Here is a 16,626-nt window from a genome sequence, read left to right as displayed (position 1 = left end):
TTTGGCAATTTACCAGTTAGTTATGACATTCATTTTGACAGTGGAAACTCGGCTTACCCAGCCGTGACGCACACTGCCCATATGAACATGGAACAAGAGTAGCCTATTGTGCATTTTGTACTTGTTCACTTCCTATTTCGAAACATTAAAAAAAAAAAATTTGTCCCACGTTTCATTTTATTTGATTAAAAACCAAGCATAGCCTCCCCTCAATTAAGGCCCTTTTCTTGTCTGCCCAACGCAATCGTAAAGTAGTCTAGACTGTCAATAAAAGGGATTAGCTCCTGAGACCGCTTGGAAATAACTCTTAATCACCAAATCTTTATTAAAATATGTTTTGAGACTGAGCCGACGTTCCCTTTTTATCTACAGTATGCATTGTAGGCAGGCCCGTGTTATTTTAGCCGTGCAGGTACTGTTTTGGCAGTGCCTACAACCCCCTTCCATGATGTAGGCTACAGTGTCTTTCCTCTTAGTCTGAGGACTAACAAAAATGAGTTACAAAGTTTTGCGCTTTTTCTGAATGTACTTCAGTACAACAGTTTTGTCTCATGGTAGCCTCGCCTGTCAAATCTAGTCAAGAGGTATATTAATGTCCCCAGCATAAATCCCCCAGACAGGTCACAGCTGGCCCTTGTTCTCCCCCCAACGTCCCAACCTCAGACCCCCACCCCCCCCAACCCCAGGTCTGTTGGCCAATCAAGGGTGTGTTCCCAGAATCCCACAGAAGAAATCCAGGGACACACACACAGAGAACGACGGAAGGCTTTGTCTCTTCAAATTTGTCTCACCGCTCCGTTGCGTGACTGCAGCCACCCTGGGGCAGAGCAACAGACACACATACTGTGGTGTAGCGTAGGAACCAGCGTATTACATTAGTCCCTGTTCCCAGGCCCCCTCCCACGCCTCTAACCCTCTTAAAAACAACCCTCCCTCCACCAAAAATCAGCTTCTGCTGATTTAAGATCTTTCAGTGTTTAGTTGTAGGGCCGGGACAATAGCAGGATCGCCATAGTGTCGAGGCAAAGGAAACAAATGAGCGGATTTAACTTCTTTAGGAAAACTGCTCTAATGTTGGAAACAAACATCATTATGTTGGTATTCGAGGTCACATTTGTTTTCCAAGCTGTAGCGCAGAATATTTTCCATACAGCAGGTTTTTAAAAGGACCAAAGAGTTTGGTCTGCTTTCAAGTGTTTTCATTTTTGCCACGTAAAAAAATATTGCGAAGCTGCTATCGCTACAGGGTCAAACATTCCAACAACAACAACAACAAGTTTCCTCCCTACACACACAGCCTCCCCACCGTCCCCAGGCAAAGCCAACTGTGGTTCCAGCAGTATAACAACAACCGAGCTGTGAAGAGGCCCTCTCCCTCTAATGCTGTAATCTAATGACTGTTGGAAGGCCATGTGAAGGACTCCACAGAATCATCAGCAGTACACCATTACTGCGTAGCTTTTATTGGGGTGCCAGGTTTTTCCGGGAACTGTGTGTGTCTGCGCGTGCGTGCTGTGGGTTTTCTCTCAAAAGTTTCCCAGAATTCACCACCTTCATTCTGTGATTTGTTAGCAAAGTGTTGCTAGAAATCCCACAGTGGTAAGCAGTGCGTGCCATGCCACTGACTGATTCTGATTCCACAGAGAATTAATTGCAAACAGTCCGCTCAGTTTGTCAGCGGTTTGTTAAAGCGTGTGCGCCGCTGGGTAGAGTTAGTCTGTAACTGCTGTCTTTTGCCATGAGCTAGACAGACGTATTGTATTGCGCCGGCAAATATTGCCCCGTTTTGCAAAGACATTTTAATACAGCTTGGTCCACTGTGTCCCATTTCTGTCACGTCCTTTATAAGAGAGGAGTTTGACCTATCCGATCAGGTAATTTTCTTCCATTTCCGTCTTACTGGTTTTTATCTGTGTGTTGAGGTCAGTGATGGGAATGTCAAACAAATCTAGAATTTCCCATGCAAGGCCTTTACCCAGCCATCTCCCATCCCTTACCCTCTCGCTCTCTCCCTCTGACCACCGTCCTCCTCCCAGCTCTGACCACTTTCGAGGTAGTGATCCAGTATGGGCTGGCCACTCCAGAGGGTCTGGCCGTGGACTGGATAGCAGGGAACATCTACTGGGTGGAGAGTAACCTGGACCAGATCGAGGTGGCCAAGCTGGACGGAACCATGAGGACCACCCTACTGGCTGGAGAGGTGGAGCACCCCCGGGCCATTGCCCTGGACCCCCGAGACGGGTGAGAATGAATCCATTGAACCACCACAGTGACAGATACCATACCACAGATACAATAGAACTGGAAATAGTAGATCATATACAAGCAATGGTACTCTGATATAACTTCTGTATAGAACTGTAAAAAAGATATATATATATAAATATATATATAGTCCCCCTTCACATATTCAGACACTGTGTGAATGACTACTGCTGGATATTCATGCATTTGTCTCCCTCTCCCTTTTGTTCTCGTTGTCTTCCTCTGTTGTCAGTATTCTGTTCTGGACGGACTGGGATGCCAGTCTGCCCAGGATAGAGGCAGCATCTATGAGTGGTGAGGGCAGGAGGACTATCCACAGAGAGACTGGCAGCGGTGGCTGGCCCAACGGACTGACTGTAGACTACATGGAGAGACGCATTGTATGGATCGACGCCAGGTACTGTTGTTCTCCTTACCGCGCACACCCACCCACACACACACACACACACTCACCCAGACGCTCTCTCCCCCAGGTCTGATGCCATCTACTCTGCTCTGTATGACGGCTCTGGTCTGATCGAGGTGCTGAGGGGTCATGAGTACCTGTCCCACCCCTTTGCTGTCACCATGTACGGAGGAGAGGTGTACTGGACGGACTGGAGGACCAACACTCTGGCCAAGGCTAACAAGTGGACCGGCAACAACGTAACCGTGGTCCAACGGACCAACACACAACCCTTCGACCTGCAGGTGTACCATCCCTCCAGACAGCCCCAAGGTAGGTGACACACACACACATCATAAATGCGTACACATGCACGCGGACACAAACAAGCCACCCCACACTTCCCAGCTGTCTCTCACTGCTAACTGGACAGTGTCAAACGAAAGGGCAGGACTGCAGAGAGGTATGCTCCAGACCTCCTGAACCCAAACACATCAATCCTCTGGGACGGCTAACCGTCACTACTGTCTGTTGTGTGTTGCGTTGCCTCCATGTTCTACGAGACGTAGCATGGTTTCTAACACCTTGTAGACACACACACACACACACACACTGTGGATCATAAAGGCCCCCCACTGCAGTATCAGTGGCCTACTATACTGTAGGAGTTCCCAGACTTTTAGTCAGTCAGGGGTTAATAGACTGTGCCCTGAGCTGATCACATAGTGTTTAACAGATGGAGAGAACTGGGCTCGTATCCACAAAGCAATTCAGAGTCCTGGATCAGTTTCCTTTTTTTTTTAGGTCATAGTGAATAATATTATACGGGCAGATTCTAGATCAGCACTCTTACTCTGAGATGCTTTCTGGATACAGGGGCCCTGATCTTAGGCGAAGGAATACGGAGCTGAGGTCTCACTGGCCTGTTGATTGACAGCTTCCCCCAGTCCCTCTGACACCGATGGGGAAACAAACCATGCCTGACGATGTCTGACTCGGTCCCTATCCGTGTCTCGCTCTGTCCTCTGCTCCCTCTAATACTCCATCCCTATCTGACGACCGCTCCCTTCACTCAGTCTCCAGCGCAATGCTCTGTGATGGAAGTGTTTTAGTAATTGAATCAAATAATACCTTTAAAAAAAATTGCCTTGGTCGAAATTGAATAGAATCGAGTCGATGGATCATTGCCGCAGTGGACCAGGTCTCTTTATTCAAACATGTCTTGGTCCTCTCTCTCCCTCAGCTCCTAACCCTTGTGCCACCTCTGATGAGCAGAGCCAGTGTTCTCACCTGTGTCTGATCAGCTACAACCAGACATTCTCCTGTGCCTGTCCTCACCTTATGAAGCTGCAGGCTGACAAACGCACCTGCAAAGGTAGGAACACACACGCACACACACTCTCAGAGGGCTGAATGGTGACTAATGGGTCTACATTTGCTGTAATTTAGAAACACCCAATCGGACGATTGTCTTACTAATGAGAATAGCTCGGTTTTTAGTTCATCCGCTCTTTGATATGCTCACACTGCCTTTTGTAGTTTCTGGATAGTAACCCTTCCCCTGTACCCTCCCTACCCCCCTTGTCTCTTCCATTCTCTCTCTCCAGAGTCCCGCCAGTTCCTGCTGTATGCCCGTCAGATAGAGATCAGGGGAGTGGACATAGACAACCCCTACTATAACTACATCATCTCCTTCACCGTGCCAGACATAGACAACGTGACCGTGGTGGACTATGACGCCGTGGAGCACCGGATCTACTGGTCAGATGTCCGAACCCAGACCATCAAGAGAGCCTTCATCAACGGGACCGGAGTGGAGACCGTGGTGTCTGCTGGTAGGATGACCGCTCTTTCAAATACTCCTTTCTTTTTGTAGTGCCCGGATGTGCGACGTTTGCTTTTTGAGGCTATTAGTTCCGATGGGCAAGGCAGGCTCAATCAAGCGCGGCTAACGTCTTTGAAAGGAAACTGCTTTGGAATCCACTAGGCTGATTTGTAACCAAATCATTTGTTTATTGAATTTTTCGGTAACTGCCAAAATAAAGCAAACACCAACGGTGTCTTAATAGGTCATTGGGCCACTACGAACCAGAACAGCTTCAATGCACCTTGGCATAGATTCTACAAGTGTCTGGAACTCTATTGGAGGGATGTGACACCATTCTCACACAAAGAATTCCATCATTTGGTGTTTTGTTGAGGGTGGTGGAAAACGCTGTCTTAAGGGCCACTTCAGAATCTCCCATAAGTGTTCAATTGGGTTTAGATCTGGTGACTGACACACACACACACACACACACACACACACACACACACACACACACACACACTGAGATCTCTTCTTCTAGCCATGGTAGCCAAAATAATGGACGACTGGGCATTTTTATACATGACCCTAAGCATGATGGGATGTTAATTGCTTAATTAACTCAGGAACCCATCCATTTACTCAAGTGTTTCCTTCATTTTGGCAGTTACCTGTAGTTAGTGGTTTAGTTAAATTTGCCTGTATGTGTGCTTGGTTTTCTTCAGACCTGCCCAACGCCCATGGTCTGGCAGTAGACTGGGTGTCTAGGAACCTGTTCTGGACCAGCTATGATGCCAATAAGAAGCAGATCAACGTGGCCAGACTGGACGGATCCTTTAAGAACGCGATTATCCAGGGCCTTGACAAACCCCACTGTCTGGTCCTGCACCCTATACTGGGGTGAGTACACACACACACACACACACACACACACACTGGAGTAGGAATGGAGTTTTCGAATAACACGACGACAGCACTAGAACGTTGATGTTGTCACGGTGATTTCAGTGACCGTCAAACCAAGCTTAACGTGTAATAACATGTCATGTGTTTGTCCTTCTGCAGAAAGATGTACTGGACTGATGGGGACAACATCAGTATGGCCAACATGGATGGCAGCAACCGTACCATGCTCTTCACCAATCAAAAGGGCCCTGTGGGTGAGTGTGTGAACACTAGTGTACAACAATGCTGAGCAAGTGGGAGAAAAGTGAGAGTCAGAGTGTGTGAGTGTGTGTGAGTATTGTTTCTCCTCTGTACTATGTGATGTTTTTTCCTGCCCTGTTCAGAGAAATTAGTCATTGAAGTCGCTTGCATTGTTTACCATAAGTTAATGTGACAGTACCGTGTTTTACCACTAGATGCTGCTGTTCCTGCTATACCGCCTCACTACTTTATCCATTTTGCTGGTCTCCTGTGCTTATTAAATAGATCACAACATTTCCTTCACAATTTTGTGTCGACGACCAATAGATTTAGCTCATAATGAAAATAAATTGGGGGGTCACCCTCACAATTCAAGTCCTCCATGAAAACAATTCAGTTTGCCAGTTTCTCTTAACCTGTGTCCAAGAAAGGACCCCGTTGTGTACAGTTTGTTCCCTTCAGAATAGGTCTGGATTAGTTACTGTTAGGCTTTTCCTGATGAACAAGCAAACCATTAGGCTGCATCAGTTTTAATGGTTTCAGTGTTATGGTCTTCAATGGTCAAAGTACCTTTTTCTAACTACAGAAAATATTTTGGAACCGTCAGAGAATGTGAGTGTAGTTATATGTCCCCTTTCTTTCCCTGCTAGGCCTTTCTGTAGACTACGGCACAGAGGGAGGGAGCCTAACCATGTAGTGTTATCTGTCCTATTTGTCCCCTTCAGACCTGTCTGAAGACTATGACATAGACTGTGTGAGTGAACGAGAGAGGTCTGACTGGGATCATGTTGTGCTAACTATATCCTATAGGCCTGTCTATAGACTACGACAGTGAGCAGCTGTACTGGGTCAGCTCAGGGAACGGCACCATCAGCCGCTGTCAGATGGACGGCTCAGGCCTGGAGGTCCTGGACGGGGTCAAACCAGGCAGGCTGACCAAGGCGTCCGCTCTGGCCATCATGGGTAAGGCAGAAACAAGCTGTGCTTGGCTGAAATGATGTCTTTATAATCCACTTTGCACTCTGGGTTTGCTGCTGTGTTAGTGTTATCTGTGAAACGCTAGTTTTTTTTGTGTAATTCGTTTGTCTATTGTGTCTATGTTGAGTCTGGAATTAAATGCAGTTTGAATCCGAAAAAGCTTTATTGTCCATTAACATTATCTGCCTAACTTTAAGCAGTCACCTTGTCTAAACTTAACCAATCACATTTGTTTCTGCCCTCAGGAAAAATATGGAATCAGGAAAACTCGGCAACGTGGTGTGAAACACCATTTTAAACCATTGTGGTACTGAATATCTATGCTGTGTGTCTAGGTGACAAGCTGTGGTGGGCAGACCAGGGGACAGACCAGATAGGGACGTGTGATAAAAGTGATGGCGGGAACTGGAAGGTGCTACGTAACAACACCTCTCCTATGATGCACATGAGAATATACAACGAGAGCCTGCAGATAGGTACAGGTAGGACGTCGTACTGTTGTCACACCTACGATGTCCCGCTTTCCGACTTACCAGGTCGAAACTCCGCGAGTTAATGAATGAGAAACAAGATGGTGGTTTTTGTGATTTTTCATTGTTTGACTGTATTTTTCCCCTGTTGTCCCAGGCATCAACCTGTGCAGTAATAACAATGGAGACTGTTCCCAGCTGTGCCTGCCCACCTCCTCTACCACCAGAACCTGTATGTGTACTGCAGGCTACAGCCTTAAGAGTGGACAGCAGTCCTGCGAGGGTAAGAGACCGTCACACACACATTTTGAAACCCTTTATTCAAATCCACAAATCACGTTACGTCGCAAAGGGATTCGAACATTCAAAAGGTCACAGGCGCTTGGACACTCGTGGTTATAGAAGCACCTCATCCTCTATATAGCCTTGCTGGGTAGAATATACAGAGACATCTTACTGTAACAGTAGCCTTAGTAACTTTCTGTCCTCCCTCTCCAGGTATGGGTTCCTTCCTGCTCTACTCGGTACATGAGGGCATTAGAGGAATACCCCTGGACCCGTCTGATAAATCTGATGCCCTGGTGCCCGTGTCTGGCACCTCGCTGGCTGTGGGCATCGACTTCCACGCCGGTGAGTATACTGCTGTGGGCCTACCAATCCCGAAACAGGAGTTTGGTTTGAGGATCAAGTCACTTGAGTGATAATGTGTAGTCACACCAACCGTCCTGCAAAGATGTTTCCCCACACTGTTTCTACGCTGTACCCGCCTACGGTCTTCCAAGGAATTACTATGTAACTTTATTATGTTCAAGCAACATTGACAAATATTATCCAGAGCAATTAGGGTTACATGCCTTGCTCAAGGGCACATCGGCAGACCCCCCCACACACACACACACACATTCAGCTCCGGGATTCGAACCGGCGACCTTTTGGTTACGGTCCCAATGCTCTTAACTGCTAGGCTACCTATTTTAGTAGGACTTTATTTTGGTAACGGTAATGATTATTGTATCCAGTTACTAACCGTAATCACGTCTGTCTTGTTAGAAAATGACACTATCTACTGGGTGGACATGGGACTGAGCACCATCAGCCGAGCTAAGAGAGACCAGACGTGGCGAGAAGACGTGGTGACCAACGGCATCGGCAGGGTGGAGGGCATCACTGTGGACTGGATCGCAGGTCAGAGAACAACCAGAACCGCAACCACATACACACGCAGGGACGCGTACACGCACACCCACTGACTCCTCCCATCCGTCCCCTGTCAGGTAACATCTACTGGACAGACCAGGGCTTTGACGTCATCGAGGTGGCCAGACTCAATGGATCCTTCTGCTACGTGGTCATCTCCCAGGGCTTGGACAAGCCCCGCGCCATCACCGTGCACCCAGAGAGAGGGTATGTAGTTGGGGCTGGGACTAGGGATTGGGTGTCTGCCCGTAGTGCTCTGTGTGTCTTAACATGGTTACTTATAGGTTGTTTTTATTGGTCCAGCAATCAGTTATGTTTGCACTTTGATTAATAATTGCGAGCAGTAACTGGTCATATGACGGGGAAACTGTACATTTTTGCCTTCAACCTCATATGAGTGTGTGTCTGCAGGTATCTGTTCTGGACAGAGTGGGGCCAGGTCCCCCGTATAGAGAGGGCCCGTCTGGATGGCTCTCAGAGATTAGTTCTGGTCAACTCCAGCATCATGTGGCCCAACGGAATCTCCATCGACTACAAGGTACAGTCCACACACACACACACATCCATCTTTCAGATTCACGCCTAGCGCTTTATTTTCTCCTCTCTCGTGTTTTCTTTTAGAAAGCGGTGTGAGTAGTTGTCTGATTTGTGTGTGTAGGAGGGGCTGTTGTACTGGTGTGACGCACGGACAGACCGGATCGAGCGCATCAACCTGGAGACGGGAGAGAACAGAGAGGTGGTGCTGGTTAACAACAACATGGACATGTTCGCTGTGTCCGTCTTCGAGGGCTACATTTACTGGAGTGACAGGTGAGCTCCCTGCTGTCCTATCCCTGTCACCTCCTCGGTCTTAGTTTAACCCTTAATATGTTACCCTGCTATGGTATACTTGATTTACTTGACTAATGTGCTTGGCTCCTTTAAGGAGCATAAGGCCATAGACGAACAGTTTTCCTACATTTTATGCCGTCCTGCCATTTACCAGACTTAGATTCCCATCGCGTGAGTGTCGTTTAATACAATTTGTGTTTGTTTTACCTCCAAGCCTGTTTGAACGTGACTGACTAGTGTTTTGTTTGCCGTGTTGGACCAGGACTCACGCCAACGGTTCCATCAAGAGAGGCAACAAAGACAACGCTACAGAATATGTGTATCTGAGGACAGGCATCGGCGTACAGCTGAAGGACATCAAGGTCTTCAACAGGGACCGGCAACAAGGTAAGGACATTTAACGTCTAAGAGAGACCCACATGTGTGGCTGGGTTTGGATTCATTTAATTTTAAATCGGTGCACGCATTTCAAATGAAAAGTAAATAAATAGGGGCAGTTATTTTGAACAAGGATTTTTAATTCCCTTCCTGGATTGACTGAAACGGAATTCTCTCTAACCCTGGTGTGCTGTGTTAAATTGTGTGAGACTGATGTGACTATGAGACTGATGTGCGTGTGCTCTCCCTCAGGCACCAACGTCTGTAAAGACAACAACGGCGGCTGCGAACAGCTCTGCCTTTACCGCGGCAACGGGGAGCGGACGTGCGCCTGCGCACACGGCATGCTGGCCGAGGACAGCCGCGGTTGCCGCGACTACGACAGCTACCTGCTCTACTCGGAGCGGACCATTCTGAAGAGCATCCACCTATCAGACGAGACCAACCTGAACGCCCCCATCAAGCCCTTCGAGGACCCGGAACACATGAAGAACGTCATCGCTCTGACCTTTGACTACCGCGGAGGAGGGGGGAGGGGAGCCAATCGGATCTTCTTCAGTGATATACACTTTGGAAACATCCAGCAGATAAACGATGATGGATCAGACCTCAAGACGGTGGTGGAGAGTGAGTATGAACGTTGACCCTGTTATGTTCTACTGTCCGCAAGAGGCAAAACATTCTGGCGGATCCTCTCAATGGAGGATGCTGGGGTATCGTGTAGAATTGGCCGTTTTAGCTGGGCTTTCACGCACTCGTACACGTGTGGTTTTTAATCAGCTTGTGCTATTAAAAACGGGGAAAAAGCAAATGGCCTCAGCTGAGCTAATTGTGTTTATTGAAATGAGGTGAGGTTGTAAGACCGATCTTGTTCAAGTCAAACATGTTCCCCCACTATAGAAGTTCCATAGAGTAGTCTATAGAAGGCCCATAGAGTGGTCTATAGAAGGCCCATAGAGTGGTCTATAGAAGGCCCATAGAGTGGTCTATAGAAGGCCCATAGAGTGGTCTATAGAAGGCCCATAGAGTGGTCTATAGAAGGCCCATAGAGTGGTCTATAGAAGGCCCATAGAGTGGTCTATAGAAGGCCCATAGAGTGGTCTATAGAAGGCCCATAGAGTGGTCTATAGAAGGCCCATAGAGTGGTCTATAGAAGGCCCATAGAGTGGTCTATAGAAGGCCCATAGAGTGGTCTATAGAAGGCCCATAGAGTGGTCTATAGAAGGCCCATAGAGTGGTCTATAGAAGGCCCATAGAGTGGTCTATAGAAGGCCCATAGAGTGGTCTATAGAAGGCCCATAGAGTGGTCTATAGAAGGCCCATAGAGTGGTCTATAGAAGGCCCATAGAGTGGTCTATAGAAGGCCCATAGAGTGGTCTATAGAAGGCCCATAGAGTGGTCTATAGAAGGCCCATAGAGTGGTCTATAGAAGGCCCATAGAGTGGTCTATAGAAGGCCCATAGAGTGGTCTATAGAAGGCCCATAGAGTGGTCTATAGAAGGCCCATAGAGTGGTCTATAGAAGGCCCATAGAGTGGTCTATAGAAGGCCCATAGAGTGGTCTATAGAAGGCCCATAGTGGTCTATAGAAGGCCCATAGAGTGGTCTATAGAAGGCCCATAGAGTGGTCTATAGAAGGCCCATAGAGTGGTCTATAGAAGGCCCATAGAGTGGTCTATAGAAGGCCCATAGAGTGGTCTATAGAAGGCCCATAGAGTGGTCTATAGAAGGCCCATAGAGTGGTCTATAGAAGGCCCATAGAGTGGTCTATAGAAGGCCCATAGAGTGGTCTATAGAAGGCCCATAGAGTGGTCTATAGAAGGCCCATAGTGGTCTATAGAAGGCCCATAGTGGTCTATAGAAGGCCCATAGAGTGGTCTATAGAGTGGTCTATAGAGTGGTCTATAGAGTGGTCTATAGAAGGCCCATAGAGTGGTCTATAGAGTGGTCTATAGAGTGGTCTATAGAGTGGTCTATAGAGTGGTCTATAGAGTGGTCTATAGAAGGCCCATAGAGTGGTCTATAGAAGGCCTATAGAGTGGTCTATAGAAGGCCCATAAAGTGGTCTATAGAAGGCCCATAGAGTGGTCTATAGAAGGCCCATAGAGTGGTCTATAGAAGGCCCATAGAGTGGTCTATAGAAGGCCCATAGAGTGGTCTATAGAAGGCCCATAGAGTGGTCTATAGAAGGCCCATAGAGTGGTCTATAGAAGGCCCATAGAGTGGTCTATAGAAGGCCCATAGAGTGGTCTATAGAAGGCCCATAGAGTGGTCTATAGAAGGCCCATAGAGTGGTCTATAGAAGGCCCATAGAGTGGTCTATAGAGTGGTCTATAGAGTGGTCTATAGAGTGGTCTATAGAGTGGTCTATAGAAGGCCCATAGAGTGGTCTATAGAAGGCCCATAGAGTGGTCTATAGAAGGCCCATAGAGTGGTCTATAGAAGGCCCATAGAGTGGTCTATAGAAGGCCCATAGAGTGGTCTATAGAGTGGTCTATAGAGTGGTCTATAGAGTGGTCTATAGAGTGGTCTATAGAGTGGTCTATAGAGTGGTCTATAGAGTGGTCTATAGAGTGGTCTATAGAGTGGTCTATAGAAGGCCCATAGAGTGGTCTATAGAAGGCCCATAGAGTGGTCTATAGGAGGCCCATAGAGTGGTCTATAGGAGGCCCATAGAGTGGTCTATAGAGTGGTCTATAGAGTGGTCTATAGAGTGGTCTATAGAGTGGTCTATAGAGTGGTCTATAGAGTGGTCTATAGAGTGGTCTATAGAAGGCCCATAGAGTGGTCTATAGAAGGCCCATAGAGTGGTCTATAGAAGGCCCATAGAGTGGTCTATAGAAGGCCCATAGAGTGGTCTATAGAGTGGTCTATAGAGTGGTCTATAGAGTGGTCTATAGAGTGGTCTATAGAGTGGTCTATAGAGTGGTCTATAGAGTGGTCTATAGAGTGGTCTATAGAGTGGTCTATAGAGTGGTCTATAGAAGGCCCATAGAGTGGTCTATAGAAGGCCCATAGAGTGGTCTATAGAAGGCCCATAGTGGTCTATAGAAGGCCCATAGTGGTCTATAGAAGGCCCATAGTGGTCTATAGAAGGCCCATAGTGGTCTATAGAAGGCCCATAGAGGTCTATAGAAGGCCCATAGAGTGGTTTATAGAAGGCCCATAGAGTGGTTTATAGAAGGCCCATAGAGTGGTTTATAGAAGGCCCATAGAGTGGTTTATAGAAGGCCCATAGAGTGGTCTATAGAAAGTTTATAGTGAACATACCTGGTCCATAGAGGGTCATTAAAGCTCTATAGAATATCCGTTAAGTATCCACAGAATGTCCATTGAGTTTTCATAGTAACCCTTAGAATCCGGGTAGGGGTAGGGGTGGCGTATCCAGGTCCACAGGGTTGAAGGGCTGCACCATGTCCCTGCCCCTGAACACCCCCGTACACCCTGCCATACACCCCCTGCACCCCTCCCATCTCTCCCGGCCCAAGTCCATCAGATCCCTCCTGAACTTATTGGACATGAACACGTAGAGGACGGGGTTAACCACCACTGCTGAAGACGCCAGTAGGCGGATGAAGATTGCTATGGAGCGGTAGCTGGAGACACCAGAGATTCTGACCCCTTGGAGGGAGAGAGAGAGAGAGGGATAGAAGTTTAATCCAGTCCACAATATTACAACAATTGAAAAGACAATATAACAGAAAAATAAAAAATCATTTATGTGGTACCTAGGAGGGAGAACATGAGGCCGTAGGAGGGCAGCCAGCAGAGGGTGAAGACCAGCACCAGCAGCGCTGACGTGTGGGTCACCTGTGGGTCACAGAAATAAACAGAACATTAGAATACATAGAGTTAAAACTAGAAGCGACACTAGAATGGACCCCGGATATCCCGGCAACATGACTACAGGACAGCGGCCACCTTGGTCAGGTTACCTGGCTCTGGTAGCGCTCCAGCTGGGAGGCACATCCCAACAGTCTCATCTGGCGCAGGAAGCAGTAGATCTTGGCGTACATCATCACAATAACGCCCAATGGTATCGCAAAGGCAAACAGGAACAACGCCGTGCTGTACACCAGCTGACTGAGGCCGCCCAGGAAGGCGAAGCAGTGTAACGCGCTGGACACCGCCACCGTGCGGAAAGCAAACTGCGGAGCTGCCAGGGCTACGGCGGGAACCCAGAGGAGCGCCACGGTCAGTTTGAGGCGGCTGTGCATGCGGGAGCGGAAGGACCAGGCGGGGTGGACCACAGTCAGGTAGCGGGTCACGGCGAGCGCAGCCAGCGTGAAGACTGAGGCGGAAGAACAGGCCACGCCCAGGAAGCTGACGACCTAATAATCAGCAAAACACAATTGTAGAGTGTATTTTTCATACCCAAGGCACTATACAACATGATCATAAAAATAGTGTTGAAGATCTAAGTAAGGAAGTACATAAAAATAAAGTATCCCTGGTCAAAGAATGAAAAGATGGCGAGATGAAGGACCTTGCAGAGGAAGCTGCCAAAGGGCCAGGAGCCCAGGGCGATGGCCGCAGTATGGAAGGGTAGGCAGAGCAACAGCAGCAGGTCAGCAGCACTCAGAGCCAGCAGCAGGGTGTCTGTCCCATGAGGAGGCTTTCCACCTACACACACGACCACAGTGGAACAAGTTTTTTTTCACGCTTTCAATGTGTCGTCCTCTGGGGTCTTTTTTTGTTTTTGTACTTTTTTAATTTAAGACTTTCTAACTGCACAAAATGTTTACCCCCCAAAAAATCGATCAATCACCTCGCCTCCTGCGGCCGGCCAGGATGGAGATGACTAGGCAGTGGCCCGCCAGGCCCGTCACCAGGATGAGGCCGTCCAGCATGGGCACCAACAACTTCGTCATCTCGGTCCCGTCTGTCCCATTCCCCTGGCCCCCACCACTACTAATGTTATACAAAACTCCCCCATCACTATTGTTCATCAGCAGCATTTCACCACAGTTCTTTGTTGCAAAGCACATTTTGAATTCTATTCTATTCTGTCCTCCGTAGACACACCCGCACGGTGGCGCTGATATTTCAGACTACTAATTATCACTAATCTTGATAGTAGTTATAATGACTGTCTGATAATAGGGAACATAACAGTAACATGGTCTCTGACACTCCTCCCCAACACCCCTCCTCCCAACGTACCCTCTCCTACTGTAAAACCTTATCACTCGTAACCACATTGGCACTTCAACACGACGACTGACAGGTTCACTGACACGTTCACCTTGACAGGCAGCAGCTAACTGAGCAGTTAAGGTCGTTCATGCTTAGACGCGTGTGAACAATGCATCGGTGTCTGTTCTTCCTCGTCTCGAATGCAGTTGCGATTCCTTTACGTTTCCACTTAGACGATGTGACAATCTTTATCCGGGCGGTTTGTATTTGACAAGAATGCAGCATCAATTTCTGTTTAGTTTCTACGGTCTCTGGCCAGAACGCGCAACAAGAAAATAGTATCGTGGAATCAGGGGCGTAGTCCACTCCAGATTTCCAAAACAAGTTTTAATGATCCAAGTTTACGCACAAATACTTCTTCTTAGAGACTGACATTGAGAGAGTCCATTCCTGACGCTGGCTGCATACTGGCTGTGTTCCATATCAGCACCCCCCCCTCTCCTCCTCCTCCAAAGAAGTTGGTGATTTAAAAAAATATATACGGCAACACAGTTCTGGCCCTGAGCTTGTATTGAAAAATGTCTATCCAGTCTCTTCCTTAATGTTGTATTGATTTGTTGAAACCAAGCAACACTATACTACGAAGGAGCTGCTGTCGCTGGCTGCCGTCTCAGTTGCCATTTAAAAGCAGTCAATTCTACTTGAAGTTAAGTGCCTCGCTGCGGTGTCTGTAGTGTTGTCGTCCGTTATGAGGTTCATGCAGCTATCCTGCCTGCCTGGCCACAGATTCAGATTCCTCGGGTAGCCAGGGAAAAGGCGGAACAACCAAGAACGCGAGAGAAGGAACGAAGACCGACGACGACAAAAAAAATGAGGACACAATAAAGACGGGGAAAGAGGGCTTTGTTGGTCTTGAGGACGATACTCACTGTTCGTCTGTCGGATAGGTAATGTTGTCAGTTCTGTAACAGCCCGCTTCTCGTTTAACTACTGTTTGAACAGGGGCTGAGATAGGAGCTGGGAGGAGGAAGGGAGTCACAGAGGTGTCTCTGATTTAAGTTACAGTAAAACTGTTCAGAACACACTAACCCTGGCAGGTACATCACATCTGTATAGCTTTACTGATTAACCAGTTGTTTGCTAGCGTCCTTGCCAACATCCCCTTTTTGTCTGCCCTTGTCACTAGGAATTTCAAGGATGTAGAATATCGACTGTGGCTTGGACGCCAACTTAGTAGAGTTCTGGTTGGTTAGCTTTAAATGCTGGCCTCTGCAATGCAGGGATGTTTTGCCTGTTCTTAATGTAGTCCCTCTCTGCTACAGTTTGACTGCTTGTCTGTAGGTGCAGACAGATTTCCAGCCCTCCTCAGTCCACCTTAAACACCTGGGAGAAAAATAACTCGTTATTGACTTTTGACCATGAGCAAACAGTTCCATGGAGTGTCCAGGCTTTTATTATTGAGCAGTTGCTGTCATAAAAATGGACAGTGGTGTGACGCCAGCAGATGCTGGAAACTCTGAGAGAAGCCCATAAGGGGTGACCCTTGAAAGAGTCTACAGGGGATTATGTTTGGGTGACCTCTTCTCTGCTGGGTGTCACACAGCTACTTGAGTCAGAAACGGGTTTCAGAATCCTGAAATGGAAACTGTAGAGGGAGAAGGTGTGTGTGTGTGTTCTGGTGGTGTCTTTTTTTTATTTTCTTCCTGGATAACAAGTCACCATGAATAACAGGGTCCGCGGGGAGAGGAGCAGTGTGTGTGCAGGCAGTCAGCCATGAAATGACAGGATGATACCGAACAGCAGGCATGGCAAGGTCCTTCACTCATAGCACTGTACCATTTGTCCTTTCTTCTCTCGCTTTCTTTTCTCCTTTCTCACGGTCTTTCTCTCTCTCTCCCCTCTCTCTTTCTCCTCACAGCTTTTTTCCATTCGACAGCTGATTTGGATGGACATGCCCATATAAGAACCTTTGCCATTTAACCACTGCCTTTCTGGAAAGTTGACCATGCTTGCAACCTATTCCATCTTTTAATG

General features: G+C 47.7%; 2 protein-coding genes across 4 annotated transcripts in view; one reads left to right on the top strand and one right to left on the bottom strand.

Moving 5' to 3' along the window:
• Nucleotides 1-16,626, top strand: part of LOC129860565 (low-density lipoprotein receptor-related protein 1-like) — a 141,404-nt gene that overhangs the window by 91,857 nt on the left and 32,921 nt on the right. For 2 of the 3 annotated variants that reach the window (XM_055931078.1, XM_055931079.1), the window contains exons 26-42: nucleotides 2,037-2,241; nucleotides 2,498-2,662; nucleotides 2,739-2,983; nucleotides 3,894-4,025; nucleotides 4,258-4,485; nucleotides 5,183-5,357; nucleotides 5,523-5,617; nucleotides 6,414-6,566; nucleotides 6,917-7,057; nucleotides 7,209-7,334; nucleotides 7,550-7,681; nucleotides 8,102-8,236; nucleotides 8,326-8,455; nucleotides 8,660-8,786; nucleotides 8,907-9,058; nucleotides 9,342-9,466; nucleotides 9,710-10,084. In XM_055931078.1, the coding sequence (XP_055787053.1) occupies nucleotides 2,037-2,241; nucleotides 2,498-2,662; nucleotides 2,739-2,983; nucleotides 3,894-4,025; nucleotides 4,258-4,485; nucleotides 5,183-5,357; nucleotides 5,523-5,617; nucleotides 6,414-6,566; nucleotides 6,917-7,057; nucleotides 7,209-7,334; nucleotides 7,550-7,681; nucleotides 8,102-8,236; nucleotides 8,326-8,455; nucleotides 8,660-8,786; nucleotides 8,907-9,058; nucleotides 9,342-9,466; nucleotides 9,710-10,084 (2,841 nt within the window). Of the gene's footprint in view, nucleotides 1-2,036; nucleotides 2,242-2,497; nucleotides 2,663-2,738; nucleotides 2,984-3,893; nucleotides 4,026-4,257; nucleotides 4,486-5,182; nucleotides 5,358-5,522; nucleotides 5,618-6,413; nucleotides 6,567-6,916; nucleotides 7,064-7,208; nucleotides 7,335-7,549; nucleotides 7,682-8,101; nucleotides 8,237-8,325; nucleotides 8,456-8,659; nucleotides 8,787-8,906; nucleotides 9,059-9,341; nucleotides 9,467-9,709; nucleotides 10,085-16,626 lie in introns of all 3 variants that reach the window. The other variant, XM_055931077.1, reaches the window with a different exon arrangement.
• LOC129860567 (delta-type opioid receptor-like) lies at nucleotides 11,171-15,561 on the bottom strand. The gene is made up of 5 exons (XM_055931086.1): nucleotides 14,225-15,561; nucleotides 13,943-14,079; nucleotides 13,392-13,787; nucleotides 13,185-13,266; nucleotides 11,171-13,077 (listed from the first exon to the last, which is right to left on the bottom strand). Exons 1-5 carry the CDS (start codon nucleotides 14,442-14,444, stop codon nucleotides 12,809-12,811), a joined length of 1,104 nt encoding a protein of 367 aa, XP_055787061.1. The 5' UTR covers nucleotides 14,445-15,561; the 3' UTR covers nucleotides 11,171-12,808.

The sequence above is a fragment of the Salvelinus fontinalis genome, chromosome 8, assembly GCF_029448725.1.
Source record: "Salvelinus fontinalis isolate EN_2023a chromosome 8, ASM2944872v1, whole genome shotgun sequence".
Lineage (NCBI taxonomy): Eukaryota > Metazoa > Chordata > Actinopteri > Salmoniformes > Salmonidae > Salvelinus > Salvelinus fontinalis.
Note: the sequence above shows the minus strand (reverse complement) of the source record. Positions and strands in the feature narration are given on the sequence as shown.